Source organism: Lepisosteus platostomus, chromosome 6 (genome assembly GCF_059453375.1).
Source record: "Lepisosteus platostomus isolate fLepPlt1 chromosome 6, fLepPlt1.hap1, whole genome shotgun sequence".
NCBI lineage: Eukaryota > Metazoa > Chordata > Actinopteri > Semionotiformes > Lepisosteidae > Lepisosteus > Lepisosteus platostomus.
The window spans coordinates 50,972,038-50,998,038 of NC_142616.1; the positions used below are offsets into that span (position 1 = coordinate 50,972,038).

General features: G+C 36.6%; 1 protein-coding gene across 16 annotated transcripts in view; it reads right to left on the reverse strand.

Annotated features, from left to right (window-relative positions):
• The window catches only part of magi1b (membrane associated guanylate kinase, WW and PDZ domain containing 1b), a 183,333-nt gene that overhangs the window by 89,351 nt on the left and 67,981 nt on the right, over positions 1–26,001 (reverse strand). For all 16 annotated transcript variants that reach the window (XM_088636255.1, XM_088636253.1, XM_088636263.1 and 13 more), the window contains exon 2: positions 2,204–2,320. In XM_088636255.1, coding sequence (XP_088492381.1) covers positions 2,204–2,320 — 117 coding nt within the window. The remainder of the gene's footprint in view (positions 1–2,203; positions 2,321–26,001) is intronic.

Here is a 26,001-nt window from a genome sequence, read left to right on the forward strand (position 1 = left end):
CAGCTTCCAGGCCCATGGCGATTTGCTTTCAGGTCATTAAAACGATGTTGCACAGCAATCTCCAATTATAATGCTCTACCAAGACATTTATAGCAGCTTTTTATTTTGAAATTGATCCTTTCTCCAAAACACGCCCGGCAAGACTGTCAAGCCATCCAGATAGCGGGAGATTTAACTGTTGGTTGACATTAATAAAACAGCTCTGTGGGTCTGTCCTCAACAGGGTTTGTTTAGACATCTGTTAAGTCGACAGGCTGCCATGAGCTCCCCTTCATCCTGTATTCGTTATCTATTCCCTCAAATTAGGTGCAACTACTAATTAAAATGCAAACAAAATGACCGAAACGGATTTGCGACTGATTTTTCACAGACCATAGCCCTCATGGGAAAATGCTTGATTAGAAATGAAATACTCAGTACCTTGTTTACAGTACCGGTCTGTAGCCCTGTAGCCATATCACTGTTTCATGTATAAACGGTCAGATCTCAGATTAAAGAGGGGTCTGGTCTGTATAATAATATGGTTACAGCCTTGATTGGAAAGTGGGGGAAAAAAGATCCCTCCTTGTTTTATAATGTTGGCATAAAAAAGACAAAAACCAAAAATACAATTTTCCTGTTGAACAAAAATGAAGACTCTCCACTTCTTAGGCTGATTTGTCTCATGGAGTTTCCATCTGTGCTCCAAACGCATACAAAATCTCAATAAAAAAAAACACAAAACTGAATTCTAAACCCAGCAATCTAAGGAGACAGTTCAGCAAATAATGAGGAAGAACATCTTTAATTTTCCTCTGTAAAACACAACAAACACATACGAGCAGAAAACCTTCTGAGTAACTCATTTACTAAACTACTCGTGGTTAACCCAGGCTGAGCCCTGTAGACACCAGATGAGAACAGACAATAGGAACTTCCAGACGCCTGCAAGCTTATAGCCACATCACTGAGACGCATGCTGCTCCTTCAGCTGAAGCTAGTTCTCATGAAAGGTGACAAGGACCTTATAGGTGTCCGAAATAGAGGTAGGTGTGACAGAGGAGAAGGTGTCCATGAGTTGCAGGGATTGTAGATAATTGTTAATTCCAAATTGAGTGGAAACAAAATTAAAAAAACAATGTCAAGTAGAAGTATGGGCATTCATTTCAATTTTTCAGGTGTGAAATGTTTCTTTTGTTTGGGAATTCCTTTAAGTATTTTCTAAAAAAATGTTATTCATTTGTAATCCAGCCTTGAAAAAATGTCCTGCTTCTGATTCATGTATTTGAGCTGGATTTAGTCACATGCGTTCAGGAGGAATAGAAGACTAGCACTGAAACAAATGGAAACTAGAGTCGATTCTTTAACATCTGAGCTTATGAAGTAGATTTGTCACAAGCTGCTGTCACATTTTAACAAGAACTACTGCTTCTAATCACTGCTGTCATTGATCTCTATAAACTTCAAAGGGTTATTGATTGGAGCGTGCTGGACCATCTCAGTTTCATCAAATCAAATTTAAATAAACACCACAGCACCGGAATCAGTTTGATTGAGACGATCAAATCAAATGAACAAGCTGTACTTATCCAAAGTATAAGGGACTAGTATGTAAGATTCATTTGGCACAACAGCACAATCCAAAAAGTGAACATAAGAAATGACAGCATAAACATACTTTTTTTCATAATATTAATATTTCAGAATATTTTTCACTTGAACACGTTATGTGATGGTGTATGATGGTGTTGGTAGACCAGTAGGTGGCCCTCTTCTCCCTGAATTTCCAAATCAGTGCCACAGTATGGTGAATGGGAGCACTGTGCCATAGGATGGCACATTGATGAGACATTCAAAAAAGGTTCTGACTACTTAGTATTTGAAGATCTCATGGCATTGTTTGTAAAATCAGGGGTATTAACTTTGGGGTCCTGTCTTAATTCCACTTTGGGCTTGAACAGTGTGGCTCCCTAGAGCTCCCATTTAAGTGTTGAAGTAATGTTCATGTCTCAACCTGATGTCATGTTTTGGCTTTGGCATGATACCAGGGTGGGGACTGCACTTCAGTTCTGGATGAAACGGGTTCGTCCCTATACATGAAGCTATTTGGGATGTTTACTATGAAAAGCGTTATACAAACACAATCAATTGTTATTCATTATTATTGGTAAGAATACACATAGTTCTTTTAGAAGCACAAGCTGATAAAGAGCTGAATACTCACAAGGCACAGCATGGCGATAAAGGTTATTTCTGATGGTTTGCTGTAGCTCATGGTCTGCAGATGACTTCTGAAACCTTTGACTTAGATATTGCTTGAGATCCTTATTGAGTCTGCTTCCTGGAAAATAAATAAGGCATATCTGTTAAAACATTATGAATTTGCCTGGAAGAATACAGAGGACTGTTCAAAACTTTGAATGGATCAATTATTCAGACAGCGTAAAAAGTATCTTATTTTACATAAAACAATAAGGCAGTAAAATATTGTTCACAGTGAAGTTTTTAATTATTTTTTTTCCAAAAACAATCTTGGAGAACAATATTTGAATTTGAAACAATCATGCTTTTTAAAATCATTTTGCTAATCAAAACAAATCAGACTATTAGAGGTATGAGTTTTAACTAGAGAGTTGTTGTCTGTAGCATTTAGATTTGAGCCTGTGAAATCAGAAAATTAAAATTGTTTTAAAGGAATATTGTCTAATAATCTTCATCGGGTTGTCCAAACACTTGCTGAAATTGTCAATACAAAATAATTTCATTTATTTAAACATCCATGATTTGACTGCTTTGCTTGTAGGAAAACAGTGAATGTTATAGGAATATTATTTAAAATCTCATACACTCCTAAAGTTAAACATTTTACATGTTCATAATTTACTGAGAGGTAAATTGTATCTGTACCTGTTTTGTTCTTCCTGTTAAACGTACAGTCCTAGTTGCCTTTCAAGCACGATTTATATATAAGAAATTAGGATAAACTTTTATCTTTAAAATTACACCATGTATAGCAGCTACAATAAAGCCATATTGGATGGACTTTTTAAGGCCTCATAAATATGAGGAGAGCCACCACAATGTCCATTAACAGCCATATAGCCCTCACCATTTTATTCCCGAGATACTCTTGTAGGCAATGTAAAATCCTTGAAAATGAGAGATAATTAACATAAAACCTTACATACAGGAAAATATAGGGTAGCTATGTGTTTTTTGTTGAGTGACCTAAAATGATCTTTAACAATATTAATGTTCATCTATATCATATTTTACTGCAATGCCAGCAGTACAGTTTCAATGTGTTGAAGAACTAATAAAAAATATGAAACAAACTGAAGACAAGTAGCAGACCATTATTTGCTGAACTGACAACATGCCTTAAGAAATTCACTTTTTGCGTAAACCCCACACTCCATGAAGAATACTTCATTGTCTAGATTGACTAAATATACTGACATGGCACAATGAAGATCCAAAGCACTACTTTTTAAATGCTGATGTGTGAGACAAACTGGGCATTTTGACTCAAGACTTTGAAGAGCAGGAAACAGGGGAAAAAAGAATAATGCAAGTTAAACCACCAATAATCATAATGGCTGCATCTGAACATTACTACCTAACCTATGTCCACTAAAAAGGTTCATGAAATACATAAAGAAAGTGTAGTTATAGGCTGAAGTGAATTTTACCTTAGCTACTAGGTGTGGATTGGTTATAACTGTCATTTAAAGTGAAGAAGTAGTGCATGTCAAATCAGGTGATGAAAATAAATCAGGCAGCTCTTTTATATGTCCTTGTTTAATCTTTGCCTATAAAACACTTGTTGGACTATTAACCTTAAATATCTCCCTAAATACCACAATATATTTTTTTAAATGTCAGTAGTATTCCCTCTGCACTTAACAGAGTGGTAAATTACTCATCTGAATTATGGTGCATATTCCTTGAGTTTGATGGTACATCTCCAGAATACAAAGAATTAAGAGCCATGATATTTCTCCCTCATTAAATGTCACATTGTGCACATTTACTGAATACCCACACAATAGCAAAACCCAAAATCTTAGAGGTTTGTTTAGAAATTTTATTGTGTTCTTGGATTACAAATGATAAAATTGTACGGTTTCACATGTTGTGATCAAGAGCTCAGAAATATTTATAATAAGCTTTAGAGCACTCAACTGATGCCGCAAATCAGGACCCATTTAGAAATCCTGTGTTTCTCAGAAGCTCATTAGTATGCTTGTGCTGACAGGGATGTTAAGCAACATCTCATTTTATATCGCAACTGATCTGATTGACCTGAAATTCAACAATCAAGCCTGTTTGACTTCAGCAGTAGGCTGTCTATAGAGCCACCTAATTAATTCAAGAATACCACAAATGGGGAAAGCTACAAATACAGCAAGTATCCTACCAATCACAAATTCCTAATTAGCTTTTTAGCTCTCAGTGTGTAATTTAATCCTTAGCTTCATCATAGAAAAAGCTGCACAAGGGACCAGATTTGCCAAAGCTTTTGCTCCATTTCAGAGCTTGCATCACATTAATCTTCAATAATGGGTTCATGGAGCCTAGTTGCTGTAGTGTCTTGGTTAACCTCTTTTAGGCTTTCCGCAGCAATGTAGTTTGGTGGCTCTGGCTCAACCTAGCTTCACCTCACTTTAAGAATTCTCCTTTCAAGAGGATCACAAACATGTGACACCTTCAAAAGGCAGGCCATGCATTGACTGGATGGCAACATAATAAGAAGTCTTCAGGCCTCCAGAACATCAAAACTCTCTGAAGTATAGAATCCCACCTTGGAAAAAAATTAAAAAGGATGGGTGTGTGTTACTTTTGGAATATAGAGGATTAGGATTGTGTGAGATGCTCCTGAAAGTTCGGCTCATGAAGCCATTTTGGTACAGAAAACTGTCCTTGTTTCACTATACTGAGTGTAAAAGGCTTAACTGACTTAACCATATTTACTATTTATCTGTTAGGATTTCATGCACTTGGATCAGATTTGCTCTTTGTTCTTGACTGAAGAGATCCTTTACATTGTTGGTATACTATATTCCCCTGAGACCAGAAATCATTACTGTTGTTCTTATCTGAGCCCTATAACATCCTTCTTATGGTTTTGTGAGCAAAACTGGATGCAATATTCTAAATAAGGTTAGTGTGGTGCATTGTAAAGCTTGAATATAATTTCCTTTAGTTCAAATTGCTTATTTTCTTATTCCCAAGAAGTCTATTGGGATTTTTACTGCTTCCCCACATTATCTTGATGAGGATAGACGAATCCACATAAAAACACAGATTGATTGCATGTGTAGATTCCTGCAGTTCTTAATCACATCTCTGCCCCATGTAGAAAATTATTACTACTTTACACATATGAAAATTAAATTAAATGTATCAAGTGCCTGGCCAAAGCTTTTGTGATTCTCTTGCTACAGTCTTTCCACTCCCTCTATTTTTAGATATTCAGATTTATCTAGTTTCACCCATTTTAAATAAAAAAAACAAATAAACAAGGATTAACAAAACTATACAAAGAAAACTCCTTCTGTTCCAGAGTTAGGACAGACTACATCTACAGAATAAACCCCAAACTTGTAAGAAACACACACTTGGCAAGCCCTGGAAATCAGGTTTAAGAAAGCATTGTATTTTGAATTAAGCGTTGCTTGAAAATAATAAAAACATTCTTTCAAGAGCTTGATTCGCCTCTGATAATTATGTCTGAAGGTTTTCATTTAGAGTCAGAACGGTACCTGATTCTTTGATATAGAGAATAGATAATTGTAAGACAGATATGTGCATAATTTGCCACCCATGGCTTGTGCCATCTGCTTCTCAGATCCAGACTATCTAGAAATGTAATATCCATTATATACTTTTTTTGTTGAGATGCCAAAAGCAGTCACACAGGATGGGCCATATCACCATGAGACCCTGAGAGCATCTGTACTTTCTCATGTATAATGACATACTGTACACACCTTAACACCTTACATAGAAGGAGAATATCACCAGCTACCATCCACCAAATTGACAATTTATGGCTCCTTGTAAAAATGGGTGAATAAAATTGTGTGACATTACACGGAGCCCTGGTAGAAGGGTGACGCCTCGCCTTTGTAGTCCCAGCTGTATTGGCTTCTAGTTGATGAGCCCCAGCTGGGCGGGTCCTGTAAAGGCACACTGGACACCCCCCGACGGGACGAGCAGGGCCACCCCAGAAGGGGGAGTTTGACACCGACAGTCCCAGAGGGGATTGCACCCGCGTAAAGTTTTCTTTTTCTTTCCTTTTTTCTTTTTTACCTGTCCCATCACTCACTTTCACCAGGACAGGCCCACACACACACTTTTTTACACACTAAGTTCTAGTACTGTTCTTGCCTTACGCGCCATACTCTCCAGACTGGACCCCGCTAAATAGGGTCAGTCCAGTCTGGTCGCTGCTGTGCTTGCGGCTCTTTTTTCCCCAGGCCAGACCCCTTTAGATAGATAGATACTTTATTGATCCCGTGAGGGAAATTGCAGACAACCACTAAATAGGGTAAGCCCAGCCTGGAGGTTACGAGGCACGGCGGTACACTTCCGTCTTCTCACCCGGGGTGTTGAGTTTTTACCGGTGCTCGCTGCGCCTCCCACTATACACTGTCACAGTTGTAACAGAAGATATTGTAACGCATACGGCCGACATTAGAGGTTGTGCGAGCCGGCTTACCAGTGCAGTGACATTCCCTGTGAATAGCAGGGACCACAGCCGTCGGGCTGACGGGAGAATTCCATTTAGCTCAACTGGCTGGGTCTCTGTTGAGTGATGCCGGAGGCCCGGGTTCGAGTCCCCAGCGGTGGGGGGGCCAACCTAGGGCGGCAGCGGCGAGGGCGCATACCCACGTGAACCTGAGAGCGCTACAATATCCACACTAAGAAGTTTTTGTTTTGACCAAATTATCACATGATGGAGTTGTGTAGCAGTAAATGCAGGAGATGGAGCTACTGGAGGGGGTTACCCAGAAACAGTGAAATCTGAAAACTATATAAAACATTGACATAAAGGAAAATAAATATAAACTGTTTTGTCTAAAAAACTACTTATTAAAAATAAGCCACATCCTCTGAAAGAGCAGTGCCACCAAGGATGAATATAAACAGCTACAGCATATATTATGGAATGACATTTATTAGGTAACTCCAAGTAGGATGCAAATCATTGTTTTAATATATTGGTTAAAATAATGCTGTTTCAGCACTTAATTGATTACAACAAGGTAATACATTTCACTTCCCTGATGTGGCTGATGACCAGAGTGCTTTGGCTTAAACCTTTAGTTGACACGTGTGTCAATACAACCAAACAGGTTTTTAAACCTAAAACTTTGCTAAATTTATTGCTAAAAATTAAACTTTTTTCCAGAACAAGAGAGCATTATTGTAATTCAGCAATCAGCCCTTTCTCTAATTCTTGGATTTCTGACATTCAGATACAGGACAACAGAGTTGGAAAGGTCTGTCAGAACGAATGAGGGGACTCAGATGGCCTCGAGTCTACTTTGAAATCTCCAAAGCTGTTGACCATTTCTCATTATGGGGTCCAATGTGCTAATACATTATCAGGGAATTACACATCAGACGTTCACACAAATGCAGAGTATCATGTAGTTTGTTTATGTTGTAAAGGAACAAGTAATAAATAGGTTTATTCCATGCTGAAAGGAGAAGAAAGAAAACACAACGTTTCGGCCATGGAGCCTGCTTCAGCTGTGAAGAAGAAGCCGAAAAAAGGCTCCACGGCTGAAACATTGCGTTATTTTTCTTCTCTTTTCTGTATGGAGTAAACCTATTACTTGTTCCTTTGCAGCCTACGCATGCTGACGCAGCTACACACCTGTTTATGTAGTATGTTTATAGTTAATGAAGATATTTTTCCTGATGGCAGCAATGCAAACAGCTTTAAATTATTCAAAAAAGATTTCATTCTGAGAACAGAACGTGCTGTAGGAGTTTGGAACGAACTACCCAGCTCTCTAGTTGTATACCCTAGCTTCTTTCAAGATGTGGCTGGATGAGATCCTAGGATCAATTAGCTTCTAGCAATCAAACAGGTTATATGTGCTGAAGAGCTGCCTCTCGTTTGTGACCTCACATACTGTATGCATCTTTAATTTTCACCACATGAGCACATTTAGCTGCATACCACACTTGAAATAAAACACAGAGGTAAAATGATAGAAAATATTAACAAGACTATGCTATTATTGCCTGACTTACAGTAAATTGGCAATTTCAAGGTTCATTATGTCACTGCTCTATTAGAAGTGAATGTCATTGCTCACAAAAGTGAAGTGTGGGCTGGCTTTGTGTTGTTCTCCTTGAACCACAACCACACATCCACAGATTCCACTTCCATTCCATCTTAAGCGCAGCTCTGTACCAGGAGTGCTTTGTCAAAATGTGAAGCCGTGAATTCAGGGTTTCATTTGATCTGATGGTGCAGTTTCAGACAGCTCCTCTAAACACCACAACCTCAGATTTTCTTTTTGTTACTGATTTTTTCCTTAGCTACCTGCAGAACACCAGTGAATTTGTTGTGGAGAAGCAGTTGCTTTGGTTATTGGTTTAATCTTTGCGGCCTACATATCAAGATGCATAAAGAATGACCTTCACACACTGATAAAAGACCTCCCTTACACAGCATGGTACATGTGAACATGCTAAATAAAAGAAACAAGTATTAGGTTTTCATAGAACATTTCTAAATGTAAAAAATGCTTTTATTAACTGTATTTGATTTTTTTTTTCACCTACACCTACATTTTTCATCAATACAAAACCTGGAAGAAATTACAGGACGGAACATTTATTTTTCAGAACAAATTCTACAGTAAAGCAAGGAAACTGTGCTTGATTGCTGAAGCTGGGCACAAATTGACTTTTTTTTTTAGTTTGAGAAAAGGATCTTTTTCTGCACATCTGTGATTTGTATGGTTCTAGTTGTAGTGCTAGACATCCATCCTTCCATTCTCTAGCCACTTTATCCAATACATGGTCACAGGAGAGCAAGAGCAACCTGGCAAACCACGGGCACAAGCCAAGATACACCATGGAATGGGATGCCAGTCCATCGCAGGGCACAGGCAGACACAAACACCCTCATACCAGGAACTATTTCCCCAGAAATTTCAGTTTGGACTGTGGGAGAAAACCAGAGCACCCAGAGTAAACCCATGTGAACCTGGCGAGAACATACAAACTCCACGCAGATAGCACTCCAGGAACTGAACTTAGGGCCACAGCACTGCAAGACAGCAAAGTTAACCACTGAGGCACCATGCCACCCTTAGTGGTAGACATGTGATTTAAAAAAAGAAGCATACACATTTCATGAATTAAGATGATATGCAACAATTTAAACAGTTTTGAATAATTACTTCTGCTATTGCTGGCTGGGCACTGACAGACATGATTGGCGTTAATGTTCTGAGATGCAACCCAAAGGCTCAGGCAAGGCAGCAATATACTTGCTCGCTGGGTACAGGAGGGCAATAGACCATTTCTGGATCAGAATCTCAATGAGAAAGTCCTGGGAAGCTAATTTACTGGAAAGCTCTTGCAGACAATAGGTCAAAAACACTTGTACAGCATACCAAGTCAGTGCAAAAATGCAGTTGTTCAAACCCACTGGTGTTGGGGCTTTATGAGAAATGTCATCATCTTCCATAAAATGAGTTTCATCTTTGGACAGAAAACTACTGTACAGACAGCAGTTCCTCTGGAGAAACCCAACACAAACCAATTGCTGACCGGCCAGTGGTTTAAATCAGTAGCAACGCTTATATTTCACCTGTGCTGTGCAGGGTCTCAGTATTAACAAGGCGCCTTCCTCAAAACCTAAGCATCTATTATCTTTTGTCTATGCTGTGTACAGCTGTACTTTATATGAGAATATTTATCATTGTAATGATTATATTCACTGATTAGATTACACAGTATGGCCCCAAAGATGACAAGAAAGCTTCTAAGTATTATATTATTACTTTCCTGTTGTTATGGAAACAACCTGTTTTGTATCATTGTATGGATTTTATGAAGCAGATAAGCTTTACTTCAAGTTCTTTTTAACATAGCATCATAATTAAACCTTAACCTTTTCTCTTCTTAACTTCCCCCAAAAAATCTATTCTTAACTTGTAAAGAGAGGCTATGGTCAACATTTTTTTTTGTCTGGTTAATTTTCCCATCACTTATGATTAGGGAGGACCTTGTAAAAACATGTCCAAACACAATTCCTGAACATAAAAAAATCTTAGTGATTCAGCATATCAAAAAAATAATATTGATCCACAAAATTCATAAATTTGAAAGTTGAGGAAAGGAAAAAAAGCCTGTGAAATCTCCCCATAGATAGAAATAATCTGCTAATGTAAACAACAGTGACATTTCACCTCAGTTCAACACAGTTCTTAAGAACTTCTTTACAAGAAAAGTGCTTCCTGAATTAACTTCTGACCTCATAAAGATACAAAATGAGGAGTGGGCGTACAAAAGTACTTAAATACTCAGCACAAATTTATTCTATATATAGTTTTGAGTTTTCCTTGAAAGGTTTAAAGAGGATTTTGAAAATATCCTAGAGAAATTTATATGAATCTTTAAGGCATACTTAAACCTCTTTCAAACAGATCTGGGAAGGGAATAAATAAAAAATTACAATCCCTATACTTAAAGATTGTTTTTATATTTGTCAGACGCTTCTTGTGTCCATCTCCTCTCCCTGCCCAAAATATTAGGAACCCCCAGTCAAATGAACACAGTCTCTTAGGGGCAGATAGTGTGTAATCATGTACACTATTATCCTAATCCAGAGGCAATCCTTCTAGAATAATGGAATGGAATTCCCCAGGTGGAACATATCACTCAATTTTAGCTTTTCTTACAGTTCATTGAGACCAAGCCCTCATTATGTTGGGTTCCCTAATGATCTGCTCAGTAAGTACTGTATATTAAAAACATATCAACAAGTACTTGGCTTGAGACTTGCAACTGGTTATCTTTTTATTGAATTCAGACTTACCTACAGTACAGTATATCAGACATGAAATATGTTTCACTGTGCACACCTGAAATAAAGGCAGACTAAAATGGAAAAGGTGAATTTAAACTGTAGTTTTGTTTCTCATTCAATGGAAACTGCGATTCTGCTCTGACATTACCATGGGAGAAAGCGTTTGTGCAAATTATGCTACACGACAGAGCTCTGCTGCTACTGCAAGTTGAAGGAGCAACAGCAGATGGGCTTGCACTCTACCGGTGAAAATTACAGCTGAACAAATGTGGCCATAGATCACTCAGTAATAGGTATAGCCAGGCAGAAGCTCTGCATTTAATTTTTTTTTGTGGGGGGACTGAATCATTTCTTAAGGTCTTTGTGTTAGAGTACATAGTTAAAGACCTCAGTCCAAGGGGATAAGAATTTGAAATAAATAGAATCAAGTCCACTTTCTAGATGAGTTTTCAGATATTAGAAATTGATATTTTGTCTAAACGTTATCGTCAGAGGTCTCTTTTGAAATCCAACCAAAAATGTCTCTGCTCTAATAATCTAAAATAAAAGAAAATCACCAGTTCATGAAGATAAACAGTGTAAAAGCTGAGTTATAAGTAAATTGATTGAAGTGTGAAATAAAGATCAGTAATTAAGAATGAGGAATTAAACTATACTAAGCAGTTCACAAAAAGCACTTTTTCCAAGTAAGACAACAAATGCCAAAGATTTTACTGTAACTTTCAAAAATGAGATTTAGACACTCTGCCCTAAATAATTATTCAGGTAGAGATGTGTCATGCTCTCAAATTGGTCAGATTAATCACTGATGCATTACACTGATACATTTTTTAAACACTAGTTTAAGAAATTGCTTGTCAATAACATCAGCCCTCATCTTTGAATATTTGTAATCTACAATGAGGCTACAAATTATTCTTCCACATTTAAACTTAATCCTTCTAAACAAGTAAAGAAAACACAATAGAAAATAAGACTGATACAACAGCAACTTTCTATGCTTTTGAAGAACAGTGAATAAATATCTTTAATTTGTATTGATTTGTTAGAAGTATGGCACATGACACCATAAACCTTCGAAAGAACACTGCTCACAAATAAATTGCATGCCAGAAGTGCGATCAATGGACCTTAAAACAATCAGACGCCAGACACTAACAGTTTTGTTAATTAAAACATTTGGCACAGAGGAGAAAACAGGTTGCATAGAACAATGCAGGCTCTTGTTTAGAAAGAGTATGACTGTTTCAGGTAACAAAGAGAGACTGTCACTTTTGTATGAATTCATGGTGCTATAAACTCTTAAGACTTCAATCTTTTTGTGAATTAACAATTATATTAACATTTTCAGGAAATAAAATCATGTCCCAACTTATATTAGTAACAAAACCAGAGTTGAAAAATCATTACAACTAAAATTAATTCTAAATTATAGTGGCAACAAAACATGACAAATGGAAGACTTATTTGGTTGAATTATTGCTACTAGAAAGTGAGATACAAGTGCATTGTTTTTTATACTAAAATGATAAAAATAACAAATATAATTTGTTATTATATTAATAATATAATAGGTTCAGCAAAAATGGGGTGTGGTTCAATGGTTAAAAATGACACCTCTGCTCATTCAGTTATAGGTAATTTATAAATAATTCTAACCATAGCCGTCTTGAATACACTTTTCCAAACCTATTAAACCACATTTCAGTCTTGACATCTGCTGGTATGTAATTTAATTTTCCAGAGAATCAAGAAATCGTTCCTGCTTCTGTTAATTAAGACCTAAAACTGTAACACTGGTGTCTAGACATGTTTGGTTGCTATTAAGAAAAAGACACTATGGACATGACAGGTACCTAAATGGATTACTCATGATTATGCTTACAGTACCACTGTGAATAATTAGCGTATTCTTAAAGTAAAGAGGTAAACTTGCGCTTGAAAACCAATTGGCAAGAAATAAATTACAAACTGTAGGCTCTTCATTATCATGAGAATCGTGGACCCACAAATTATTACTAAAATCACAGCTGAAATTTTCAATCTAGGGTCTAGAGATTCTCAGAACATTCTGCTTCAAGATCACAGACTGTGCCTAAATATGGTTCCTCATCAATCAATGCCAGGTTTGAATTGTATTTTCCTACAATGCAGTTTTGCTCAGCGTCCTAGATAACATCCCCTAGGTCCATTCAATCACACTTTCTCAGCCCCTCTCTATTTTTTGTGTAAAAGTTGTAAGTTAGATTCCATATTGTAAGCAAATAAGATGAGGTTGTAGGGTAACTCAGCATGTTATACTTGTGAAAAAAGTAAATAAAATGAATAATGAACTATCTCTTACCAGTCAGCTGTTGCTACACATTTGTAATGCATATCAAAACCTTTAGTGACATGCTGACATGAGAAATCTCCCAAAAATCTATTCTGACACATTATTTACAAAGCTAACTACAACATGTCTTCATTTGCCAGATTCTGATGCATCAACAACCAGAGGTCAGAGCTGAGCCAGATATAAGACAATGAGATTGGACAGGAGCTGTCTCATACAAGGGAAAGATTGCAGGTACTGTTACTCTAATATTGTTACATCTCAGTTTATGACAATCTTGAAATAAATCATTTAGCACCACAACTTACATCTGGTTTCTCATTGGATAAAAACAGAAACGTTAAATCTAATTCAAAGTAGTTCAAATTTAAAAGTTTCCATATCACAACTGAAAGCACATAAAATAAATTCTTAAAACATGCATAGCACCCAAACATAGGGAAAACACACAAACTTCATGCAGAGATAGCATGGCCCAGGAATTGAAACCAGGGCCCCAGCACTGTGAAGCAGCAATATTAACCACTGAGCCACAGGGCTGCACAATATAGAGTCGCAAGAAAAAGTTTGTGAATCCTTTGTGAATTACCTGGACTTCTGCATTAATTACTCATAAGAATTTGGTCTGATCTTTAACTAAGTCACAATAATAGACAAACACAATCTGCTTAAACTAATAACACACAAACAAATTGTACTTCCTCTTGTCAGTACTGAACACATCGTTTAAACATTCACAGTCCAGGTTGGAAAAAGTATGTGAACCTCTAGGTTAATGACTTCTCCAAAAGCTAATTGCAGTCAGGTATTCCAATCAATGAGATGAGATTGGAGGGGTAGGTTGGAGGTGCCCTGCCCTATAAAAAGGGCACACAAAGGTTGGTTACTGACAGAGTCTGCTATTCTCAAGAAAGAGCTGTTCATGTGAACCATACCCCGATCAAAGGAAATATCAGAGGACCTTAGAAGAAGAACTGTAGAGATGCATGAAGCTGGAAAAGGCTACAAAAGCATTTCTAAAGGCATGGGTGTTCATCAATCCACAGTAAGACAAATTGTCTACCAATGGAGGAACTTCAGTACTGTTGCTACTCTCCCTAGGAGTGGGCGTCCTGCAAAGATCACGGCAAGAGCGCAGCTTGCAATGCTGAAAGAGGTGAAAAAGAACCCTAGGATAACGGCAAAGGGCCTGCAGAAATGTCTTAAACTTGCCAAAGTCTCTGTTCATGTGTCCTCTATAAGAAAAACACTGAACAAGAATGGTGTTAATGGAAGGACACCACTGCTCTCCAAAAAAAAACATTGCTGCATGCCTCAAGTTTGCAAAAGACCACCTGAATGTTCCAGAACGCTTCGGGGACAATGTTCTATGGATGGATGAGATAAAAGTTGAATTATTTGGCAGAAATGCACCAAGCTATGTTTGGAGGAAAAAAAGCACAACCTCATCCCAACCGTAAAGCATGGTGGAGGGAGCATCATGGTTTGGGGCTGCTTTGCTGCCTCTGGGCCTGGACAGCTTGCCATCATAGAGGGAATAATGCATTCAAAATTATATCAAGATATTTTGCAGGAGAATTTCACGGTAGTGGTCCATCACTTGAAGCTTAATAGAAGTTCAATTCAATTAATTTTTATATGGCGCCTTTCGCAACAAGGTTGCCCCAAGACAATGGCCTGAAATACAGGAGTAAATCAACAACAGAATGGCTTAAACAGAAGAAAATTAGTGTTCTGGAATTGCAGAGTCCAGACCCCAGTTGAGATGCTGTGGCATGACCTGAAGAGACCTGTTCACGCAAGGAATCCCAGAAATATCAATAAACTGAAACAGTTTTGTAAGGAAGAATGGTCTAAAATTCCTGCTAACCGTTGTGCAAGTCTCATCAGCAGCTACAGGAATCATTTGGTGGAGCTTATTGCTGCTAAAGGAGGTTCTACCAGTTACTAAATACAAGGGTTCACATACTTTTTCCAGCCTGGACTGTGAATGTTTAAATGTGTTCAATATTGACAAGAAGAAGTACAATTGTTTTTGTGTTATTAGCTTAAGCAGATTGTGTTTGTCTATTATTGTGACTTAGTTGAAGGTCAGACCACATTTTTATGAGTAATTAATGCAGAAATCCAGGTGATTCTAAAAACCGTTTTCTTGTAATTGTATATACATATTTTAAATATAAATCAGTTTAGGAATAATTGGAATTGCTATGCTTTCCCTGAATAATATTGCAAAATTAAAACCACTTATTGTGTATAAAAATGATATACTGCTCAAAATGTACACATACTGTACACACACAAAAATAAAACAATTGTTTGGAGTCTCTACAAAAACACTCCTAGGCTTTGATCATAAGACACAATTTAAAGATACATCATATACTGTTTGCTACCCTAGTTTACTTCTAGGATAAAGACTGCTAGTTTACTTTTATTATAGACTTCTTCATAATTTTGCATGAGTGAAGCTCAGTCAGGTAATTGTTGCTTAGCAACGAGTCAGGGCTGACAGCCATTGCTAAGGTCCCTGCCGGGTAACTGTTTAAATTTAAAATGCTATTCATTTTCAGGTCAAAACAGTGTCCTACATTCATTTTATTTCTTTATAGAAATAAGCATAATACTGAATTTTGTTTAGCGGTTGAATTAACACCTTTAATTTTATTAAAGCACAATGTCTGTCTTAAAAAAATATTTTAAATAATCTATGTTTACATAGTGTGGTGTGGTATGTTGAGCAAAATAAAGAGTCACATAATGGAGATATTGTAAAAAATAATTGCTTTCATAGGCAGAACATAGGCTAATTTATAACAATCCCAGCTACCGCAAGTGTCTTAAACACTTGTCTCTGAAATGGGAATAGAAGAAGCCCAGGTGTCATAGTAAATCAATGAAGAAGTCATCAAATATTTAATATTTTCAAGGATTACTGTTGTGCTTCTGGGATTACAAACCAAGTGCTGTGCCTGCAGCCTTTGTTCCATCCTGCTCCTCTGCATCTACACAGACACAGCCAAAAGAAGAGCTGGCACGTGGCTCAGTTGCAATGCAAAGGTTATTTTCAGAAAAATAAAATAGAATAGGGCCAGAGTTCCTCAGAGGAGGATGTGTTATTAAATTAAATTACAATTATTAGCAACACCTTTTTTTAACACAGCACATTGTTTTAAAAATACATCTCCCGATTTCTTTTTATATGCTCAAATATGATCATTATTTGAGTATATGCACAAAATAATCCTTGACATGATAAAACCTGTGTTTCCATCACAGCACGGCTACCATTTTCTTCACCATCAATAATTCACTTATAGTTTTCATTAAGAATAAGAACAAGAGCTGAAAAGGACTACCAGGATATTTCTACATTTCTACAGCTGATTTCCAACACGAATGCTTTTTAAAAATTGTAAGCAGCACACCAACATTTTGAAAATATCACTATGGCAGAGTACCTTTTAAATCTGACATCTCCAGACAACTACTAGGCTGTACCGAGAGGCCATAATTTTGATTTAATTCAGACAACAGGTTGCAAAGAGGTTATTACTCATGCCTGCTGATGGCACGATGCAAGCACTGGAGTAATATATCACACTAGAAAGTTTATCTTGAATTAGATGTTATGGGCTGGTTTTTAGATCTGGTGCAGAATGTCTGGGGACAGAAGGAAAACATGGCTACCAGGTTTTAGCGCTGTGATTAACCTGTCATGGGCAAACCTTAAACAAGGTTTGATTCTAAACTAAACGGCACCCAGCAGCATTTGTAACAAAATGTAATGCAGTCATCACATTGTGTAACCCAAACAATAAATAATAAGAGATAACAGACAAAATTTATGCGAAGGGCTCATATTTCAAATGAACATTAAGGGAAGTGGTGTTCCTACTGATTGGAAAATCATTAAACTTGTTTTGGAACAACTTGGAACAAAATGGAGTCAGGCAATTACAGACCGATCAGTTCCACTCAATCAAATGTTAAACAGAAAAACGTACAAATAAAAATCACAAGAGCATTTATGTGAAAACTGCCCTGTAGGAGTAGAGACTAGTTTGCTTACTTTTACTTACTTACTTTTAAATGCAGGATACCCGTTACCTCAGTAGCAAAAAGTCTTTATTAAACTGGTAAGGGTTATGAGAAATGTGTGACAAGTGATTGCAAATGTGCAGAAATGTTCTTTCTCTCCTGACATTTAAATTTACACTTGTGCCATATACATCCTCGTTCTAACACAATGTTCAATTTTTTATAAAGAAGGAGGGAGTGGTTAATGACGGAGGCTAAGGTTTCAAAAGCACTCAGAGATGGCCTATGCTTTAGACCTGAGGAATGAGACAGTGATGTGTTTCTGCTTGCCTCTCTTTTTGTAAGAAACGTATTTAAAAAGTGCAATGAACTGAACTGTGACTTTTTGGATCCCTCCAGGATTTATGTCTGACTGGAGCAAGGTAATTAATGGGGTACCACAGGAATCAGCTCTGGGACCCTTCTGAACCCTGATCTAGAACCGGGGGTATCAAATACGCAACTCGCATTGCTAGGTCAGGCACATTTGTCTGGCTTTGTTTTTGTCAGATGCAGAGCTAGAATTTTAGCCAGAATGCAGTCCAAGCTTTGTCTGAGCTTGAACAGGGCACACACAAAGCAAGTACCCTCAATGTCTCACACACACAGTGCTCCCTGCAGTTCTCTACCACTGTCTAATTGCAGTGAGCCTGTTTTATGATGTCACAGCTCTAGTTCTAGACTATGGTGTGTCTTTGCACAAAACTGGTTGCAAAAATTCCAAACATTCTGGAACAACCTCAGTGAATGAATTGCCACCATTATTTTTACCAAAACTGGTAAGTGTATGATCTCAACAGATATTCTTTAGCACAAGAATACACACTGTAACTTGATCAAAAAAATGTCTTGATGTTCATGAAAAGGAGAGAAATTCATTGACCTTCACTGAACAGAATAGAAGGCTGATGTCTACTGCCATAGAATGCAATGTTTGGAGGCACCAAGATATGACTCATGCCAGTAAGCTTGATAAATGCATCGGGAGGCCGCATGAAGACTTAACAGGTATATTGGAGAATTCCTTGAAAAAGCAGCTGTCACCATCTCATAAGTGAAGCCTCAGTTAAGGCAAGCTACATGAACTAGCATGTTAGCTTTTTTTTGGGAAAGGGACCATTAATGTAAAAGAGAACAGAATTAATTTGTTTGGAGGCAAGCTCTTGCAGATATGAGCCTCTCAAGAAACACAGCCTCTGACAGAATCAGTGAAGTATCAGAGAATCTTATTCAACTCAGGACAACGTGAGATTCTCTGTTGTATTTTCAGTTGCCATTGATGGAAGTCCAGACGTATCGGAAATGTCATAGCTTGAGATTTTAATTTGCGATGTCGATAAAATTATGTGCACAATAGAATAGAACAGGTGATATCTTCAAAAATATAATAAGGTGTAACTTATTTTCTGTAGTTTCCCTTTACATCAATGAATGCAAAGTAATACATGCTGGAAACAACAAAACACAAAAATAAAAATATCAGATGGATGGTACTAATTTGAAAGAAGCAATAATGAGAAAAATCAAGGGGTTTACATAGCTATCACTTACTTCATCCAGTAGCATATGGAACCAATACTGTAGACAATTCATGTCAAAATCACACAATGTATTATTTGGTACCTTTGTTGGAATAGCGAGTTATGTTTTGGTGATCAGAAAATATGTTGTTGCAATAGAGGCAGCAGAAAGGAGAGCACAAAGAATTATTCTAGGCCTGAAAGGAAGGACAAATAATGGAAATTAATGTTTTTGGCCTGGAACAATGATTTTTCTACAATCTTATGCGACTATTATGCAAAATGTGGATTTAACCCAAATGCACAATGGCAATTAACCAACACTGATATTTATGCGGTCTTTTTTATTTGAGCAGTTACTTAACTGCACAATTGTTTCTTTAGTAATTTCTTAAGTAACTCATAAGAAAAAGATTATTCTGAATTTCTTTGGTCGGTATTGGGTCAGTGTTTTAAGCCAAGACTGTAGTGATTGTTTCAGAGTCACGTTGACATGCAAGGCCCCATGTTAAACTTTCCACTCTTACAAATACAACACAAAAGTTAATTAATTCCAATACACTTTCAAATGAAGGCCTTGGGCCTTTTGTTCCAAATTTAGAAAAAAAAATCAAAAAGTAGATTATGACCAAAATGTCAAAAATATCAGCTAGATTCTGCAGCAGAAGAGTTGAACGCATCTATTGAATTTTACAACGTGACTGAGATTCTGTGTGGCAGAGCACGAGTTTCCGGAAGGTTTGTGTTAGGGTTGTTCGACAAGTCTCCACAGCTGCTATTGCCTCGTTTAGTCCTTGACCTATTATACTTGTGCTTAATGAATGAGGAAATATCCTGTAAAGGTAACACTAGTCAGAAGAAAAAGATCTGTAGTGCAGTGTTCAGAGATTTATAGACTGAATGCTTTCCTGAAATTACTGATTTTATGCTGATGTATAAAAATCTGGCTTGGATGTCATTAAATTCCTATTAGCACACAAATGCAACCACTGTCCTGCCACCTAGAACTTCAGTGTTCCTTGACAAGCACGAGACACATCATTAATGCTTTTCATGACTAAATATAAACAGAAAAGAACTAATATTATTAATGTGGTGGAAGAGCCTCTCTCCCCCGGAAAACAACAGTTCTTCCATCATTTTAAAAAACACAGAATAAGCCCAGGGAGGAAGATTGAAGATATAACTTCTACACGAAGGAGCTGTTATTCACACCTGACTTTTCAGAAGTGCGAAAACATAGGACCGACTGCAAATGCCCTATTTTCTTCATTTCCAATATCACATCTGCAATATAACTAGGACAGGGAAACAGCTGGTAAGACTAACATTTCTGAAGATGATGACCAAAATATCAGATAACCAAAATTCAAAACCTACTTCCATTCAGAGTGTTTCATAAGTGATTCAATATGCAAGATAAGAATACAGGGATGTGTTTCATATATAGTCTTTGAATTACATCTGTTCATGGTATTTGAATAAAGCAGTTTGGCCTTAGCCATAAAATCCAAAGAACTAAAATAACAAATTGGACTATATACAAATTACTCAACATGCCTAGTGCCCATGATTATGTGACTTCTGTGCCAGTCTGTTATGTTTCAGCCTTCAAGCCTCCTCCTACCCACTTTAGGTTTAGTTTTCAGAGCCTATTTTAGAACTTCCGTCTCCTTTTTTCCCCAAATAGATTCATACCTAACACGGTCATCAGTCTCTGCACAAGGCTTCTCAATTATGAAGTGACAAAAAAAAGACACAAACAGGTCGTTCATCTCTCTGCTGTTTTTTTCGTCCTGCTGCTGTCAAAACACTGTCACACTGAGATGAAAATGAAAAGGAAAAACATGTAACAAATACCGTGTTGCAAATCAATGAGGAACTTTGGGACTTTTGGACATTTAGAAGCACCTTAGCATCTGAAGATGTTATGATGAGAGACTGTTGAATTGAAAAAAACAAAACAAAAATACCCTTTCCATTTAAAGCACCCTGAAATCTATACATGCACTGAATTTTAAGAAAATAATCTGACTCTTGCAATTTGTTAAGTTCACCACTACGGGAATTCATCAATATTATTCAGTATGGCCCAATGCAGTAATGAAGTTTTGCAGGAAGGAAGGACATTTCCTTTACATTCAGGTCACGTGTTTCAACAGCATTATAATACAGCACAGGACAAATCTGATAAATGATTTAAATCTGAAACACAGCAACAGTGGAAATGAACAGTTGGCTGCTTCCAGAAAAGAAATCCGGCAGCAAATGGATAATTAGCAAACAATTCGACTGGACAATCTGCACACGTGCAACATTTAATTCCAGCTTTCAACACAAGAAGCATTTCAATATGGCAAGCTTGCCGGGTAGATGAACAGTGTCACCATAGTTGCTGTCAAATCAAGTCAAACCAATTTTAATATAATGCCAATCCTTTGACATTCAGCCCTTAGAAAGTACAGAAAGAAAGAATTTTAGTGAAGAAGAGGAAGAAAAATTAGCATGCAGTTGCTCCTATCCCCTTGTCGATACACATGTAAATGTAAACAGAAGTGCTGTTCCAACACAGATTACTGCTCTAATACTCTGCCCAACAGCAACGAAAACTAATGAATCTACAGCAAATAAGCTGAAATGCCACAAGTAAAAGCTCCCATACTTGTTTGGAACTTAGTTGGCAGACCATGTTCATACTCAATTAAAACAGCAGATGTGTACCTTTATGGACTCCACATGGACTGTAGCTGTGAGGGGATCAATAAAGAAAGCATTGAATCCTATCTTTGGAGGAAAACACCCGCTTATTGCAGTCATAACAATGACACAGGAAATGCAATACTGGAATTCACTCATATTGCTTACACACAGGAAGAGATTACATACATTTTCTGATTATCTGTTGTAGCTCCACTCTTGATTACTGCTATTTTCCTTTCATTTCTCTCTTAATTTCTTAACGAAAACAGTCAAAGAGGAACAGACATGAATTTTGTTGGAGGTTTATGTTTATATACAAGTATTATCATGTCTTAGGAACAACATCAAGCTATTTCTATTTTAAAAGGGTGCTTATAAAGTAGCAGCAGTATGATATTGTAAATGGTATTAGTAAAAGAACACCTGGTATGAACAAGTTTTCAAGATGCTTCAAAATACACATTATGGAAAGGAGATACCTCAGCATACTTAAAATTTCAGATTCTTGCAAACGCAATGTTGGATGACTTTGAAATACAAACACGCCCATATCTCTCAGAAGCAGCAGAAAACGTGTTTGGGATCAAACTCAATGATTTATCCTGGGCTTTTCTACTTCTGTCTTGTGGCTTCCTGAGAGAGAGGGGTGTCTTTATATTTATGACTTGTTTCATTGTGAAGTTCAGAATGCTACAGAAACTCTAGGGATGGAGCTGTCTTGTTGGAAGGGATACTTGACGTTTCTAGCAAGTACCTCTATAAAACTTAAAGTGGGATTAAAAGGATGGGAGGTCTTCAGAAGAAGAGCAACGACACATTAACTGTGTTGGGAGGAGAAATAGTCAGAGCAAACGCACCTCAATGTTACAACCAGTCTCTGCAGAAGAAGGAAATATTCTAAAAGTAACTGGGAAACACCATGTTTTGCTTTCAAGAAAATTAACATTGAAGTGCCTGAGAAAAGAAAACCAAGATACCAAGCCAACCAAATTCAATTTATAAAATGCCAAATTTTAATTTAGAGCCAAACACTTGGTTATTTTTTTCTGCAGTGGGTGTCAAGACAAATGTTCAAAGGGTTTTTTAAACCCATGAATTTCAGAGAGTAAAAAATAGCTTTTAATTGAAGAAACAGTATGTGCATCATAGTTGCTTAATAATTCAAATAACAACAGATAAAGTTACTGATGGAGTAAAACATTTCAGCTATGGGACAATCACATTATTTCCTACTCCAAATGGTTTAAGGGAATGATGAGACAATTCTTTTTCAATAATTTAAAACCAATTGTATACTTTTGAAATGGCTTTCAGTGAATTCAGACACAGAGCTTTTCTAAGTATACTGGAGTGTCCGTGGTAGAAAGTAAAAAAAAAAACTAATAATAATAATAATAATAATAATAATAATAATACTATTTCAATTACATATTGTAGTGAATACCTAAGCGAAAAAAACATAGGTGTATTACACTTTTTTACTTTTTACATAAACTTAAATTAGTTACACCTTGTGAAAGAAGGCAACATAAGGAAACAAAGAAAAAAACTCTTGATTGGAGTGTTTTTAACTTTAGAATTCAACATGATATTTACAACTCCTTATGATATTGATATTTAGGAGGAACGAAGATTGAAATAATGTTAAATGACATTAAAATTTAAACATTTTAAAAATTAATACTAAAATTAATTAGTATTAAATTGTTTTGCATTTATATACAAAACTGTTATATTATTTTAGTCAATGGTTAATCTTCAAATAGTATATTACGTTTACACTGTGAATTGATACTCAATAGTGTATCCTTAAATTGCCAGGCAGTTTTATATAATCAGAATTTAAAATCACACTCTGAGGTTTATTCCCTTGTGACTTTCAATTCTTATTTACTGCAGACTAATGAGAGGATTTTTCATTAAGCTCAGCTACTTTTTATGTCTGCATACACTAGGGAACGAAATCAATAAACTCTGAAAACACCCTTGATATCTATTTTAATGTCCAATTTACAGAGTTACATAAACTAAATTAATAATATTAAACCATATGTTGAAATACCTACTTTTGTCCAGAAAATAATCCAAATGAAAAAAAGACTGATCTACAGAAGTGTTGGATGATTCCTTGATTCCTGGAAAACTGCTTTTCAAATGATTTAGTTGTTATTGTATATCTATCTGCTTTGAAGTACAGGGGTTAATATGAAGCACTGTTTCTCATTGATAATGTACCTACTGAAATTATGGTGTGATTATGAACACAAGACAAAGAAGCATAGAATGTCATTCTACAGTTTAATTATTGTCATCATAATATTTTAGTAAAAATACACAAGGCCTGAAAGCATGTGCTAAGGCTATTGTAATTCAGTCTCTGTTTCAGCTCAACACTGCCCTCTATACTCTCAGTTAATTAAGAAACCTGCGTCACAGCACCATCTCTATGGCAACCAAGGTTAGATACCACAGATAGGCTTTTCTCAAAGCCCTGAATGCTGCCACCCACCGGGTGCTTTGATAAGATAATATTCACAAGCTATTAGTCCATCCCTGAATCTACAAAGTGCTCAAGGGCACAAGTTTGATTTACAACAAAGAAAGCAAAATGAAAAATGTGGGGATAAAAAGTGTTGTTGCTACACAGATTTTATTTAGCTCCTCATATAACATGACAAAAAGTCAACACATCAAACTCTGTTGATATCTGTACCCCAAATTTTATGTGAAACGTAACCTCTTTAAAATATTCATTCCGTTTTGATTTTAATCTTTCTCTCCCCTTCTGTTTCATAAACAACCACATTTCCTTACTCTCAAAAGTGATAAATGCCTGTGTATAAAAGATAAAGACAAAGATGCAGAAAAAACAGCTGTTTGCTGGCAGGCACATGGCTCAACACATGCTGCCCAAGCCCCAACCCTGCAGATCAGGCCTATCTGAGAGAAACTTATTTTAAAGGCATTTCAGAGAAAGGATACATGTGGTGTCAGAAAAATACATAATTATAAAAACACACCTGAAGAAGGCTCCACAGCCAAAACGTTATGTTTTCTTTCCTCTCTTTTCGGCATGGAATAAACCTATTATGTGTTCCTTTGCATTATAAAAACATTATCATCTCTCTGAGCTTATCTCATTTGATCCAGAGCTAAGCAAGCCTAGGAATGATTTAGGTGGGAAGACAACTAGGCTAACTGTTGTAAGTGATGCTGGTGGAACAGTAAGTGGTGCCTTTTCCTCTGGATCAGAATTTTACAGTGTTACAGTGTTAGTGAAGGAAACACTAATGTAGAAGGAGTCATCCTTCAGATGAGATATTAAAGTGAGGTCCTGACTACTCAGTCATTAAATTCCTCTAGACACTGAAGACTAGAGGAATTCACCCCCAGCATCCTGGCTAAAATGCTGTTCTAGAGTTGTAGAAATAATGGATTTTTTTTAATTGTAAAGAAAACTTTAAAGTGTGGTAGGAGATAAATAAAGCTCCACTTTATATCTTCCTAAAGCTAGCTGGAACACTTTAAGACTAGTCCAATCTTGATACAGGATTTCTAGAATGTGCTGAATGCAAAACTGACTCCTTTTTCCATATAGATCTGTATTAAAACAAAAATAACAGCAAAGCTGGCTATGTCACACACCAGTATTTCACACCACTCCTGTGGAAGAAAAAAATTTCATCATATCATACATCATGCTAAAATACGATTACAACCCCTTATGGAGGGTAGATGTCTGTAACGTACACTTTTTTTCCCCCAAGAATGTCTAACAAGTAATTTTGAATCTCTACAATTTTCATTACTGAGCTCTTTGTTATGCTGTAAGATAAACCATTTAAGTTTTAAAATATTAAGGTGACTGTAAAATTAGTAAGAACTGTCACTGAAGGTGAACAGTGCCATTTACACAGAAAAAAAATGATAGGCTTCAAACCACAAAATAGAATTGTTTATAGCAAAGAGATTGCTTCTATTGATTTTTTTTTCTGTCCCTTGAAAACAGTAATACTTTCCTAAGGATTAATTTTAAAATGGCAATGATCCAATAAATTTGTAATTTATGACTTCACTACCTAGGAAGACCAATATAGCTGCCCAGGCAACCGAAAACAAGTGGACACGACGTTTTGGACCAGAGCATCTGCTTGATATAGGGACCAACTAGAATGGAACTTTGTCAAGTAAGGTAACTTGTGGCATTAAATCCAAAATGGCAGATAACACTATAAAGGAGGTAAACATCATCTGTTATTTTAAGTAGACTTAAAATTGACACCCTTTCACCTTTAAAATTCTGATTTTAACACTGATGCCAT